Genomic DNA, 15,552 nt, shown 5'->3' on the forward strand with positions numbered 1-15,552 from the left:
TTAGAGTCGGGCATAACTGAGCGACTTCACTTTCACTTTTCACTCTCATGCATTGGAGAAGGAAATGGCAACCCACTCCAGTGTTCTTGCCTGGAGAATCCCAGGGACGGGGGAGCCTGGTGGGCTGCCGTCTATGGGGTCGCACAGAGTCGGACACGACTGAAGTGACTTAGCAGCAGTACTCTGGGGTTGGAAATTTAGATGGAAGGGACAGATATGTAAAAAAAATTGCTTTGAAATTTATAAATAATCAAGTAGATCCTTTTAGTGGGTGATCTGCAACTATAACTTAGAACCTTTTAGGGGAAAACTTTTTGAAGAAAAGGACTGAAGTGATATTTTATTGAATACCACAGTAGTGATCAACTTAGACACAACTTCCATAGCGTAAAGTGTCGATCTAAAGAGTCCGGATGGGGATGATGACAGCAAACCCTTCCTGAGGTACTTACTCTGCATGGTGCCATGCGCACTGCTCATAATAATACATTGACTTCTCCCAGCAGCCCTGTGAAGTAGCTGCTGTTATTATCTCCATTTTACAGGTCAGGAACCGAAGCCCAGAAAGGTGAATTAACTCATCCCAAATCACACAGTAAGCAGCAGCCATAATGTAACCTTGGGTCGTCTAAGACCTTAGCCCAGCCTCTCAGCCAGCACATACTACAGTGGTTTGTAGCTAGGAACTTCACAGCTTCCCAGAAGCCTTTATTCCACAGACGGTGTCAAAAAATAAACTGAGGCATATTAAAAATTCTAGAAGTTTATCCGAGCAAACATTGATTCAAATCAGACGGCATCCAGTCTGTCAGAAAGGAGCTCCAAGAAGTTGTTCAAGATGGAAGACTTTGGTAGGGAGCCAGAACGAGGTCGTTATACTAGACAGAAAGTGGGTTGCTGACTGCAAGAGTACTTTCCTTTCGGGGGCTCTCAGGGGTCCATCTGGCAGATCAAACAGTTGGTGTTGATCAGGTGACTCCTGATTGACTGGTCCAAGATTCCATTTCCTGGAGAGCTGAGACTCTGAGAAAAGCTAAGCCTCAGTTGGACGAGCTGGGGCTTTAGCACAAGTGACTCCACTTGGGAGCTGTCATTTTGTTTCTAACGAGGGTCAGCAGAAGCTGCTCAAGGCTATGCAGTCGGTGTATGAGGCGAAGTCTGGAGCACAAACCCAGGCATCCCCGACTCTGTTGCCCTTCAGTTATTTTTTTAAATTAATTGATTATTTGTTTTTGGCTGTGCTGGGTCTTTGTTGCTGCACAGACTTTCTCTGGGTTGTGGCGAGTGGCGGCTACTCTCTAGCTGCGGTGGGCAAGCTTCTCATTGTGGTGGCTTCTCGTATTGCAGAGCACGGGCTCCAGGGTGTGGGCTCAGTAGCGGGGGTGCACAGGCTTTGCTGCTCGGCGGCGTGTGAAATGTGCCCGGACCAGAGATCAAACCCATCTCCTGCATTGGCAAGTGGATTCTTCACCACTGAACCACCTGGGAAGCCCGGCCTGTGCTTTTTTTGTTGTTGTTGTTTTTAAGATTATTACAATCTGGGTAAAACTGATTGATATGTTTTCTACCTTCAGCTTCTCTGTGTTCTCCGCATTATATTCTGATGCTTGTTATGGATAATACATCGATATGCAGTATATCCTTGAATGACATGGGTTTGACCTGTGTGGGTCCGCTTATACACAGATTTTTTTGGTAAATACATACTGTGGTACTACATGGTCCGAGGTTAGGTGACTCCAAAGATGCAGAACCTTGAACAGAAGGGCAAACTGTATAGTTATACATGGATTTTCCACTGCATGGCAGCTGGCACTCCCTAACCCCTACATGGTCTGTGAATCAACTGTGATAAAAAGAAGACTCTGAGAAGTGGGGTCTCAGAATTATGTGACAGAGGTGTAGGCAGAGAATCTGAAATACTAACTTCTCCTAATAGCTTCAACTCGAATTTCTGAGAATGATTCTTCACAGATTGTATATGGAATAAAGTCTATCCATGGGGACTTTTGGAAGAGGAAACAGCAACCCACTCTAGTATTCTTGCCTGGAAAATTTCACACACAGAGCAGCCTGGTAGGCTATAGTCCACACGGTCATGTAGAGTTGGACACGGCTGAGCAGCACAGCCCCACAATACAGGGACTTTGAGCCCCCGTCACTGACCACACAAGTGAAGACACTTGCCAGTTCAGTGGTAAGAGGAACAAAATGGTACACAGACAAGATCTGCCCTCTAAAAAAATCAGCGAAAATATCTTAGTACACAATCATCAATTTTCTTTAAAAACAAAGAAACAACACACGAAAGTTTTTGAGATTAGAAACTTAACCTTTACATGTCTGCACAAGTGGCTTGGGGCTGAAGAACGTGCAGCCTGCAGACTCAAATGGTACTTGGCCTCAAGACACTGCCTAAATTCTCCCCATCTGAAAAATGGAGTTGTAAAACTAGCTCATTTTATATGAGAAAGATGATTAATGAGATACAGTATCCCTCTGCCACATGAACTAAATGTTAGGTATTTCAGGATAGATTATCAACTTCTAAAAATAGCCAAAGGAAACTTCAGAAATGGCTAAAGCCAGTCATAGAAACAGACTTCTTGGGGCCAGAATTTGCCATTTTATGACTAAGAGCATGATAAAACACAGAAACTGCCTCCCTGCCAGGGGCTTGCATCATGAAAAGGCCACCTATGCTCAAAGGTTTTTTCTAGACACCCAATAACATTATTTACAGGTGAGACCTGGGTTGCGCCACCCTCAGGATTTTCTCGAGAGTGTTTCCATCATTGTGAACAAGCTCAGAAATGCCAGTGTGGACCATCAAGGCCTGCAAACATCTTCTTTGATCTCACTTGATCGTGGTTTTGTGTGAACTCAGATCCAAGCACAAATAAAGCGGCGTTAAGTGTACAAGAGAGATATTTAGTCTTTAAGCATGCCTCCTCCAAGTTAAGTCAACAGGCAGGCTTTGCGGGAAATTAAAAAAAGAGACACCCAGGCAAATTAGCATAGCCAGCACAGCCAGAAAAGTCAAATAGGTTTTAGTTTATTTATTCATTCTTTTATCTATTCGCTCTATTCACTTTTCAACATCGTTTCTTGAGTGTCTGTCTTACGGCAAGAGAAAACATCACATCGTATGGTACTTTGTTCATCCTCCACAACTGACGAGGCATGAAGGTGAGTGGCCCCACCTTATACATAAGACATGAGGCTCAGAGAGTGGAAGAGACTCAGTCAAGGTCACTCAGCCAGGATGTGAAGGAGTCTGGACTGGAATGCCAGGCAGTTTGGTTTCCAATCCCACACACATCCTGCCAGGCCAGGCTCAAACCTTCCAGTGTCTGAGTTCTCTGGGAGAAGCATCTTAAGGGCTCCATCTCCAGATATTTTGATTTGGTTGGCCTGGCAAGGGGAACAGGGGTCTCTATGATTCTGAGGACTTTCATCAGCCAATTGTACTTTGATAAACACTATGTATTATGTTGTCACTCAATAGACAGTAGTTTTCTTCAGAACAATTCTGAGATCTTCACCCAAAAATGAAAATAATAATATCTACCTCGATTCCTGATGGGAAGATGAAAGATGCTGCACGGACAGCAGTGTCCCCGACACACAGAAACTGCTTTGTAAATGACAACATCTCTTTCCTAGCAAAGCTGGGAGGACCAGAATATTCAACACTGCGCACTTTAGAGATTGGCCAGTTGATGAGATGAATGGCTGCCTGCCCTGAATCAGGGCTAAGGGACCGAGAAGAGGTACAGGAGTGGAGTTTCCCTAAGCAAGGAAGGGAAGTATTATAGAATGAATAACGTGTTTGCTGCGTGCTCAGTCATGTCCAACTTTTTGCAACCCCATGGGGTGTAGCCACCAGGCTCTTCTGTCCCTGGAATTTTCCCAGCAAGAATACTGGAGCGGGTTGCCATTTCCTTCTCCAGGGGATCTTCCCAACCCAGGGATCAAATCTGAGTCTCTTGCATCTCCTGCATTGGCATAGCGCCACCTGGGAAGCCCCTAGATAGAAACACAATTGAGAAGTAAGGTCGTCTTCACTGCTGAAGTGCTCCAGAGAGGTCTCCCAACTGCCAACGCCACTGTGGGCCACTGTGTGACTGTGGCAGTCAGTTACGGCTCTCAAAACATCACTTCCTTCAGCCCTAAAGCTGAGATGGTAAAAGCTGCTTCATAGCACTGTTGTGAAGATTAAATGAAATAAGAGTATACAGAGAAGTCTGCATGAAATGAAAATGTTGTCTGACATGTAGTGAATGTGAAAATAGTAGCTCTGGAGACTACAGTCATATTATGATGAGAATTGTTGTTGTTACCATGTCACTGATCCTGGAAGAAGAAATAGTACAAGCTCATAATCCTTTCTAGAAAATCCTTGCAATCTGAGCTTTTAGATTTTGGAAGGTAATATGGGTAATATATCGCATGTTACCTCACACATCAGAGACTGGACAGCATCCTGCAATCAACACACTTATCTTTATGCAGTGAAACAGAGGAATATTCACACCAAGTGGTGAAGGTAGCCCCTGATCAGTTCTGGTCAGATTTTGCTATCAAATGCTTTGCCAAAAGCTTTTAGTCTTCATAGTGTTTTGGATTTCAGAATTGCAGGTAAAGGATTGTGGACCTGTCACTTCCATGAACATTGTTCTCCCTGGGTGCCATCTCCCAAGTCTACCAAGTAGGCAAAACGTTAGTAGCATAATGTTATGTCTAGATTCATTCAATACATTTTTATAAGATTGGAGTTTTACAGATAGTTAACCAAGGGGGTATATTAGAGGATTAGTTTGTACTTTCTTTTCTCTTTTGTGCAAATTTTAAAAAGTAAAAAAAAGTCAGAGAAAGTTTAGAAATCAAAGAGAAAAACCCTCCATCTGCAAGCATCTCAAAATACAACCATTATCATTTTTTTGTGCATTCATTTATAGCTTTTATGTAAATCTTTGCCTAAATGTAAATATATTGATCATATAACTTTGTATCTTTCTTCTTAAAAAAAAAATTCCAACAATACCTCACACTGGCCATTTTAAAGTTTGCATCCTCAGCCTGTCACTCTGTGATGACCTAGAGGGGTGGGGTGGGGTGGGGTGCTGGGAGGGAGGCTCAAGAGGAAGAGGATATATGTGTACATATAGCTGATTCACGTTGTGCAGCAGAAACTAACACAACATTGTAAAGAACTATCCTCCTATTAAAAAATTTAAAAGTTTTCATTCTATGACAGATTCCTATTTTTGCATAACACTTCCCTTACTGATGAAGGTTTTCACTGTTATAAAAGCGCTGATGAACAACACTTGCTCTTAGCCAAGTTTGTTAGTACCTGAGATTCATCTGCTTGTGATGATGTGAAATTTTGGTATGAAAGATGTAAAGATCTTGGACCATCCATTCCTTCTGGTTGCTGCAGTTGGGGTGGAAATAATTTTGTTTACATATTTGAGGACCAGTATCAGCTTTCCTCTGTGGGTATTACCGGTTGAGAACTGATGGATGCTCAAACGTATGTTAACGCATTCATTTATTTATTCAACCGACATGTATTGAGGACCAACTATATTTCAGAACTTATGAATACAGTAACAAATCTACATGCAAAGGAGAGAAATCTAGAAAAAAGTGTCTGTTGAGAAAACCTCAGCATATGAATGCACTTGTTGAAATACTGTTAATGTCTGATTTTCTTTTCAAAGAACAAAAGGATCCATTACTGAGATTTATAAAATATGCTTTCTATACAAATAAGCCATTGAAGAAGAGGTTGAACCACAGTGTCAAAATGAAAAATTAAACCTTCTGCTGAAATATGAAGAGGAATATTAGAACTGAGGAGGGAGAGAGAACTACGATTCAATGTAAATGATTCTGCCTGCTGCTGTAAAAAAATTTATGTTTGTCTGCTCTGCGAGTACTCCCATAGTTCTGAAATAATGACTCTTTCATTTTGAATAGGCTCAAACCTTACATGAAAGCCAGCCACAGAATTACAGGAAGTTTCAAACTTCATGGAGGACCCGCAGGAAGATCACTTCCCAGGTACACAGGAAAGGCAGTAAACTTCCGGTCGTCAGTGGCTCCGTGGTCCTGGTTCATGGCTCATCGCAGTCACCTGAAGGCAGCAGATTCATAGGGTTGCAAGGCTTCACCCTCCCCGCCCTCTGTGCCTCTCCTCGCCCCAGTGTGGGCAGCATGACCCGCATGGCCCTGCGACACTGGGCTGGTCCGTCACGGCGCGTGCTTTGGCCAAGAGAGTGTTAGCCCCCAGTGCAAGCACAAGGGCTGACTTGGGCGTGTGTACTGGGACGTACCCTCTCTATTGAACCTCTGCCATCACCATGGAAACAAGTCCAGGAGAGCTTGCAGGTGTCAGGGGAGAGAGGAAGACCATGTGGAGCAGTGGGGGGCTGCTTTAGGTGGGTGATGTATCTCTGTATCAAGGTTGTCGCGAGAAGTGTCGACAGCCTCAGATATGCAGTGGTACCACTCTAATGGCAGAAAGTGAAGAAGAGTTAAAGAGTCTCTTGATGAAGGTGAAAAAAGAGAGTGAAAAAGCTGGCTGGAAACTCCACATTCAAAAAACTAAGATCATGACATCTGCTCCCACCACTTCATGGCAAACTGAAAGGGCAAAAGTGGAATCAGTGGCAGATCTTATTTTCTTGGGCTTCAAAATCACTTCAGACAGTGACTGTAGTCATGAAATTCAAAGATGCTTCTTTCTTGCAAGGAAAGTGATGACAACCCTATAAAATGTATTTAAAAGTAGAGAAATCACTTTGCTGACAAAGGTCCGTATAGTCAAAGCTATGGTTTTTCCAATAGTCATGTATGGATATGAGAGTTGGACCATAAAGAAGGCTGAGCACTGAAGAACTGATGCTTTTGAATTGTGGTGCTGCAGAAGATTCTTGAGAGTCTCTTGGACAGCAAGGAGATCAAGCCAGTCAATCCTAAAGGCAATCAACCCTGAATATTCATTGGAAGGACTATTGCTGACTCTGAAGCTCCAATACTTTGGCCACCTGATGTAAAGAACCAACTCATTGGAAAAGATCCTGATGCTGGGAGGGATCGAAGGCAAAAGGAGAAGGGGGCAGCAGAGGATGAGATGATTAGATAGCATCTCTGACTCAAAGGATTTGAATTTGAGCAAATTCTGGGACATAGAGGAGGACAGAGGAGACTGGCATGCTATATAATCCATGGGGTCACAAAGAGTCGGACACAGCTAAACAGCAACAACTGTGTGTGTGTGTGTGTGTGTGTGTGTGTGTGTGATTAATTTAAGTTGATGTTATCTTAAGTTCAAAAGCATTCTAACAACCTTGTCTTTTATTTTATTTTTTTTGGCATGGACACAAATGAGAACGTTTTATTATAGAAAAAGCATCCCAAATAGAAGGATTTCGTAAACACTGGTAGGTGAACAAATGCAACTTTAAACGTAAATACAAAGTAAAGAGGTAAAACCTACGAGTGCTTTGCCTTAAAGAGAAAATGTCATGTTCTGCAGAGGGTATACCGCCAGAGCACGAATGCGGCTCCACCTGCCACAAAGGCCTCAGGTCTACTTTCTGAACTATGCCCAGTTTAACAGTTTCAAAATGATGGCAGGAAGTGGCACTGAGTAAATCACCAAGACTGATTCTTAGCTTTCTACTGACTATTTCTCAGTAAAGGCTCCCACCACAGTCTGGCTGTGTTTCCTCACAGGAGGACCAACTGGAACACTATCCATCCTTCCTGGGCTTACTCCACACTGTTTTCATAGACCTGCATATGTTAGGTTACCACACGGAATTTAGTTCAAAACAGCATTGGCTATTGCATATTGTGCAATAAATTAAGCTACTTTCTAGCGTCCTTACCCTTTTTTCTGTCATTCTTTTAATACCTTTTCTCCACTTTGGAGAAACCATTAAGTCATCTCAGACACATTTTAACACTGTCTCCATGACTGCATTCAGTTCCTTAATGGCAACTGTTTCCCAATCAGCTATATATGACCTGATGCACACACAGAAACTCCGATCCTAAACCTCAATTCAGGTTTATCTGCTTGCTGACACAGATATCTCTGAATAAGACAGTCTGGGCAAAACCATTTTCTTATGAAAATGTTTCTGTACAAACAGCCCGGCTTTCTTATTTAGGCACTTAGGAAAAAAACACCAAACCTGAGTGCTACCTTTATCATGAGAAACATCTCTTGCCCAGCTGGCCAGTAGCTGACTCTTGACAGGAGTGACTGTAACCCAGCTCTTGGCCCTGCGAGAACTGTGAGGTCCTGCCACTGCGGAATGTCCCGGCCCTGGGGACGGAGCAGCTGTGGCTGAGAAGAGCCACCAAATCAGAGCGATGCTTCACTCCAGGCCAGAGGGGAGGGGCTGCCAAAGACACCCCTCTCCAGCAGAGGGAGCCTGCAGGCCCAGCTTGCCCCCAGCCACCACCACCCCGTGACACCTCCACGCATTTCCAGCTCGCTCCAACCCGAAGCACTGGGTCCGAAAGCACTTCAACCCAATTCTGGGGGAAAAAAGACCTAGTTTTTGAAAGCCTGAGGAAATTAAATCATTTGCACAGAACAAAGTGTTAAGTATAAGCCATACTTTCATACTTAGCTTTTTACCTAAGCAAGAACTAATTGTGTTAGCTAAGACATGTTTACCCCTAAATGTTAATATATAAGCTATAAAACAGAAATTACACATACTTACTACAGACTACACAAAAGTTTAACTCCAGTTTCCTTTGTGATGGCATGGAAGTCAACTGAAAAGTGTAAAGGAAGCACCATTAAACAACAATCGCTGGTCAGCTACTCATGGGTGTAAATGTAGTACCAGTAAGGTCAAAGCCAAACCTTACCCCAAATATGAGCCAGTTCTTTTCACAGAATTAAAACTAACAACCTTGTCTTTTAACACCCACACACACATTAAATGTTTTGACACCGTATTTTACATCTTTTTTTTTTGTCTCCCTTCACTACTTATTGTAGATGTAAATGATTTTAATACTTTTGTCTTTTAACTTTCCTATTAGCTTTATAAGTGGTTGATCTAGTGTATGTTTGCCTTTGCCAATAAGGTTTTTCATTTTGTAATTCTCATATTTCTAGTTGAGGACTTTTCTGCTCATAAAGAAAGAAAGAAAGTGAAGTTGCTCGGTCATGTCCGACTCTTTGCGACCCCATGGACTGTAGCCTACCAGGCTCCTCTGTCCATGGAATTTTCCAGGCAAGAGTACCGGTGTGGGTTGCCATTTCCTTTTCCAGGGGATCTTCCCAACACCAGGGATTGAACCCAAGTCTCCCGCATTGCAGGCAGACACTTTACTGTCTGAGCCACCAGGGAAGCCTCATAGAAGCTCCTTAAAACATTCTTGTGAAGACTATTCAGTGACTGAATACTTAGCTTTTGCTTGTCTATAAAACTCTTCTCTCCTTCAGATCTAAATGATAGTATTGCCAGGTAGAAAGCTCTTGGTTGTAGGCTTTTTCCTCTCACCACTTTTATGACATCGTGTGACTCCCTTCTGGTTTGCAGAGTTTTGCTGAAAAGTCAGTTGGCAATCTTATGAGAATTTATTTGCATGTCACTTTGTCTCTGCTACTTGTAATATTTTCTGTTTCTTTTTGATTTTTACCATTTTAATTATAATGTGTCTTGGGCTGACTTCTTCAGTTCATCTTATTTAGGGCTCTGTGCTTTCTGGGCCTGGGTGTCTGTTTCCTTTCACAGGTTAGGACACTTTTTAGCTATTATGTCTTCATGTATGTCCCTGCCCCTTCTTTCTTCTCTGTGTGGAACCCCTATAATGCAACTGTTAGTGCAGTTGATATTGGTCCAGAGATCTCTTAAACTGTCCTCATTTTTTTTTTCTGTTCTCTCATTTATTCATTAGTCAAGTTTTCTTTTTTTTTTTAATCAAGTGTGTGTCATATGCCAGGTACTAGGGATAAAAGGCATTGACGAATAAGAGTTCTGCATTTGAGCAGCTTAGCAGAGGACAAGCATTAATCAGTAAATTGCACAAATAAATGTTTAGTTACAAACTGAAAGGAAAGGAGCACTGTGTATACATGCAAGAAGTAATGAGAAAGGAAACAAGAAAAAAGCTTAAAACTTTTTACAAAAAGTTTCAGTGAAGGAGCTATAAAACATTTTTAAATTATAAAACTAACATCATAAACATATTATAAGAACACTGGAAAATAATGGGAAAAAGAAATCAAGATTCCAAAACCTTAACAACCATTTTGTATCCTAGTCTTATTTCCTATGCATTTTCTCCTCTGATACTATGTTAGAAAAAACTGTCCTAATTAAAAAAAAAATTTTTTTTCCTGATATTTCCTGAAGTGTCAGTAATAGTCTAGTGGATTCTTTCTTCTTAAAATTTTTTTTAAATTTTATTTTTTAAGTCTAGTTAATTTACAATGATGTGTTAGTTTCAGGAATAGAGCAGAGTGATTTCGTTATACATATATATGTATTATTTTTCAAATTCTTTTCCAATTTAGGTTATTATAGGATATTGAGCAGAGTTCCGTGTCCTATACAGTAGGACCTTGTTGGTTATCCGTTTAAAATATATTAGTGTGTACATATCAATCCCAATCTCCCTAACTATCCCTTCCCATCTTCCTTCCCCCCTGGTAACCCTAGGTTTGTTTTCTATGTCTGTGAGTCTATTTCTGTTTTTAAACAAGTCCATTTGTATCATTTGTTTTAGATTCCACATAAGTGCTATCATATGGTATTTGTCTGTGACAGGAATTTTTTAAGTGTTCCATAATTCAAACCATTCAGACACCTGTATCCAATATGTTTCCAATGCCTGAAACCAAAAACCCACACACATCCTCCTCATATTCCGTTACTGACACAGAGAAGGTAGTCATTAGATAGTGTCTGATGTTAGAGGATTACCCCAGCGGCCTTTACTGGATAGCTTTGCTTTAGCTCACCGGCATGGAATGGAAACCATTGCACCTTATGTTTATCTCCACGAGCACAGTAAAGCAGACGGTTAAAGCAATCATCTGGATAATTCAGAGCAATGGGAAAATGCAGTTATTTTGAAGTGAAAGAAAATTCAGGGTTACCTGAATCAATACAGGTCGGCCTTTGGTTTGATTAAATCGCAATATCTGCTCTGCTGCTGCTGCTGCTGCTAAGTCGCTTCAGTCGTGTCCGACTCTGTGCGACCCCATAGACGGCAGCCCACTAGGCTCCCCCGTCCCTGGGATTCTCCAGGCAAGAACACTGGAGTGGGTTGCCATTTCCTTCTCCAATGCATGAAAGTGAAAAGTGAAAGTGAAGTCGCTCAGTCATGTCTGACTCTTAGCGACCCCATGGACTGCAGCCTACCAGGCTCCTCTGTCCATGGGATTTTCCAGGCAAGAGTACTGGAGTGGGGTGCCATTGCCTTCTCCGAATATCTGCTCTAGTTAATCCATATATGCAGTCTCTCTCCTATATGCCACATCCACTGGAAAGAACATTTATGTTTCCTTCAGCTGTTTTTTCCTTTTTGCAACTTATATTTTTAGAAAACATTTGTATCACCCATAATTCAAGTAATTATCATTTTCTAGTAGACTTGTTGATTTTCTTAATTAAACTTAGCTAACAAATCATTTAAAAAAGAAAGAAAAATGCAACAGTTTTTCCTAGTCTAATTAATTCTTTGTTATTTTTTTTTTATACCCCCTAGAAGAGAAAGTAGATTGTACATGAATCAACACTTGTGATTTCACTACTGTCATCTCAGGCTTATGGATCAAAGTTGCAAAGCAAACAAAAAAAAAATCTTAGAATACTGTTGCTTATTGAGAATAGCATAGCCAGCATGTGCCTTGAAGCAGATGAAAAAAGGAAGCCATAAAAGAGAAGCAACTTGGGAAGTTTCACAAAAGGAAATGCAGGCTTTCAGAGCCGTCTCAAGCTATTTCATGGAGGTGCAATTTGTTATAATGATAATGGGAATTTTTTAAGAATCTCATCATGCTGCCTCACTCATTTTCTGACTTGAGATTGAATACTGTGGCAGTTACATAAATTGTCTCTCTCTGTTTTCAAATATTTGTTACGACCCAAAGCTCCTTCCTTCTTTTCTTAAATAAATAATTCTTGCCTTGGTCATATTTCTCAGGGAAACCTATTTTATTCAGTGTTACATATACCAGTCTAATATAGGTCTTTAATTTCTGACCTGTGGACGGTTATGATAATCTTCGTGATGGACTCCCCACCTCCACTTTCCTCCTGAACCCAGTGCAGCATATTATGAGTGGGCAGGAGCCCTGGGGCAAACTGGACTGCGGGTTCGAATCTCAGGCCAGCCGAGTGGCCTTAGGCACGTGGCTTTATCCCTCGCGTCCTCAGCCTTTTACCTTGAAAGTGAGGTGGAAGTAGTACCAGCCTGCCTGCCCCTGGTGCTGCTGACTCGGCTCTGCTCTGGGCCCCAAAGGGCGTGCCGTTCCTCCTCCGACTCAGTTCAGCCAGCAGGTGGCGGGAAGGGGTGGGGTGGGAGGAAGGAGACCGCCAGAAAGGTCTCTCCGCGCCGCGCCGCCTCCGCCAGGCTTCCTTCAGGTCCGCACAGCTCCAGCTCGCTTGGTGGAGGCCTGCTGTGGTTCCATCCTGACCTTGACCCCGGGACCCCTGCCCCCGGCCTCTTGCAGCACTGCCTTCTCTCTTTGTCCCTCCGGCCCAGGGGTGACAGCAGCTTCCTTTCTTTTTTTTAAAAACATTTTATTGAGGAATCCTACCTGAGCTAGAGATCACAGGCCCAATGAGCTTTGCACTTTACTCCTAAAGCCACACACAAATATTTTATTAAGTATAGTTTCTTTACACTGCTGTGTTAGTTTCTCCTGTGCAGCAAAGTAAATCAGCTATATGTATACACATATCCACTCTTTCTGGATTTCCTTCCCATTTAGGTAACTACTGAGCACTGAGTAGAATTCCTGTCTATACAATAGGTTCTCCTTAGTTGTCTATTTTATACATTGCTGTGTCTATATGTCAATTCCAATCTCCCAGTTTATCCCATGCCCCCTTCCTCCCTTGGTATCCACACGTTTGTTCTCTATGTCTGTGTCTGTATTTTTTCTGTACAGATAGATTCACCTGTACCACTTTTCTAGATTTCACATATATGTGTTAATGTATGATATTTGTTTTTGTCTTTCTGATTTACTTCACTCTGTATAATAGTCTCTAGGTCCATCCATGTCTCCACAAATGGCACAATTTATTCCTTTTTTATGGCTGAGTAGTATTCCACTATATACATGTACCACATCTTCTTTATCTATTCATCTATTGATGGACATTTAGGTTGCTTCCATGTCCTAGCTATTGTAAACAGTGCTGCAATGAACACTGGGGTACATGTATCTGTATATCTTTTTAAGTTATGGTTTTCTCCAGATACACACCCAGGAGTGGGTTTGCTGGGTCACATGGTGGTTCTATTTTTAGTTTCTTAAGGAACCTCTATAGTGTTCTCCATAGTGGCTCTACCAATTTACATTCCCACTGACTTCCATCCTGATGTTGTGACTCCAAAGTGTTTCAGCATCCCTTGTTGGCCTCCTATCAGTTCTGTTTTAAATATTCAAGATAGTGTTTTCCTGGTCAGACCTGGTTAAGCCCTGAGTGATCCAGTACTTCACAGTGTTCTTGGAATTTTAACTCATTGAAACTTCTCAAGAACACTAAAAACGCTGAGGACAGTGTTTGTAATTCAAAGAATAGCAGTGATTATTAAATATTTTATATATTACTGCTACACTGAGTAATGAGAAATCCCCTGAACTTTATTCTTCTGTGGTTACAGTTGGGTTCAAGCTAATACTAATACTCAAATTATACAAGCTTAGTTATTTCACCTGTGGAAAAATGATCGTACTCCCCAGATTTTCTGAAGTCCCCGAAGGTAGCTCACTTATACTCATGATTAGGTTGACTCTTTCTTGTAAAATTCATAATTTAGCACAATACCTATTACATCCATCCCTGGAGCTGCCTTGACAAAGTACAACAAGCTGAGTGGCTTAAAACAACAGAAGCTTATCTGTTCACAGCTCTGGAAGCTGAGAGTCTAAGATCAAGTTGTCTATAGGGTCATGCACCCTTTGAAGGCTCTAGGGAAGGACCTTTCCTTGCCTCTTCCTGGCTTCTGGTACCTACCAGCCATTCTTAGTGGCAGTTCTTAGCATCAGTGGTCTACAGTTCGCTGTTGTTCAGTTGCTAAGTCATATCCAACTCTTTGTGACCCCATGGACTGCAGCACACCTGGCTTCCGTGTCTTTCACTATCTCCCAGAGTTTGCTCAAACTCATGTCTACTGGGGCTTCCCCGGTGGCTCAGCTGGTAAAGAATCCGCCTGCAATGTGGCAGACCTGGGTTTGATCCCTGAGTTGGGAAGATCACGTGAAGAGGGGAACAGCTATCCACTGCAGTATTCTGGCCTAGAGAATTCCATGGACTGTATAGTCTGTGGGGTTGCAAACAGCTGGACATGACTGATTAACTCACTTCGCTTTCATGTCCACTGAATCGGTGATGCCATCCCACCATCTCATCCTCTGCTGCCCTCTTCTCCTCTTGCTCTCAGTCTTTCCCAGCATCAGGGTCTTTTCCAGTGAGTCAGCTCTTCGCATCAGGTGGCCAAAGTATTGGAGATTCAGCTTCAGCATCTGTCCTTCCAGTGAACATTCAGGGTTGATTTCCTTTAGGATTAACTGGTTGGATCTCCTTGCCATCCAAGGGACTCTCAAGAGTCTTCTCCAGCACCACAGTTTGAAGGCATCAATTCTTTGGCCCTCGGCCTTCTTTATGGCCCAACTCTCACATCCATACATGACTACTGGAAAAACCATAGCTTTGACTATGTGGACCTTTGTTGGCAAAGTGATGTCTCCACTTTTTAATAATGCTGCCTAGGTTTGTCATAGCTTTCCTTCCAAGGAGCAAGCGTCTTTGAATTTCATGGCTGCTGTCACTGTCTACAGTGATTTTTGAGCCCAAGAAAAGAAGATCATTCACTGTTTCCACTTTTTCACCTTCTATTTGCCATGAAGTGATGGGACTAGATGCCATGATCTTAGTTTTTTGAATGTGGAGTTTCAAGCCAGCATTTTTACTCTCCTTTCATCCTCATCAAGAGGCTCTTTAGTTCTTCACTTTCTGCCATTAGAGTGGTATCATCTACATATCTGATATTTCTCCTGGGAATCTTGATTACTGCTTGAGTTTCGTCCAGCCCAACATTTTCCATTATGTACTCTGCATATAAGTTAAATAAGCAGGGTGACATATAAGTTAAATAAGCAGCCTTGTTGTCTATACATAACTGCAATGCCTGTCTTCATAGTCACATGACCTTATTCCCTATGTATGTCTCCAAATCTACCTCTACTATAGGGACACCAGTCATTGAATTAGAACCTACCTAACTGTAACTCAATTGCATTGGAAAACCATTTTTCCAAATGAGGTC

The 15,552-nt window shown here is 42.1% G+C and overlaps 1 protein-coding gene across 1 annotated transcript in view; it reads left to right on the plus strand.

The window, feature by feature from the left end:
- Nucleotides 1–3,183: 3,183 nt before the first annotated feature.
- Nucleotides 3,184–15,552, plus strand: part of LOC145517360 (uncharacterized) — a 177,096-nt gene continuing 164,727 nt past the window's right edge. Inside the window, exons 1-3 of the mRNA XM_081519636.1 lie at nucleotides 3,184–3,189; nucleotides 5,989–6,256; nucleotides 7,403–7,454. Coding sequence (XP_081375762.1) covers nucleotides 3,184–3,189; nucleotides 5,989–6,256; nucleotides 7,403–7,454 — 326 coding nt within the window. The remainder of the gene's footprint in view (nucleotides 3,190–5,988; nucleotides 6,257–7,402; nucleotides 7,455–15,552) is intronic.

Source organism: Giraffa tippelskirchi, chromosome 8 (assembly GCF_054371585.1).
Source record: "Giraffa tippelskirchi isolate mGirTip1 chromosome 8, T2T-mGirTip1v1.2.pri, whole genome shotgun sequence".
NCBI lineage: Eukaryota > Metazoa > Chordata > Mammalia > Artiodactyla > Giraffidae > Giraffa > Giraffa tippelskirchi.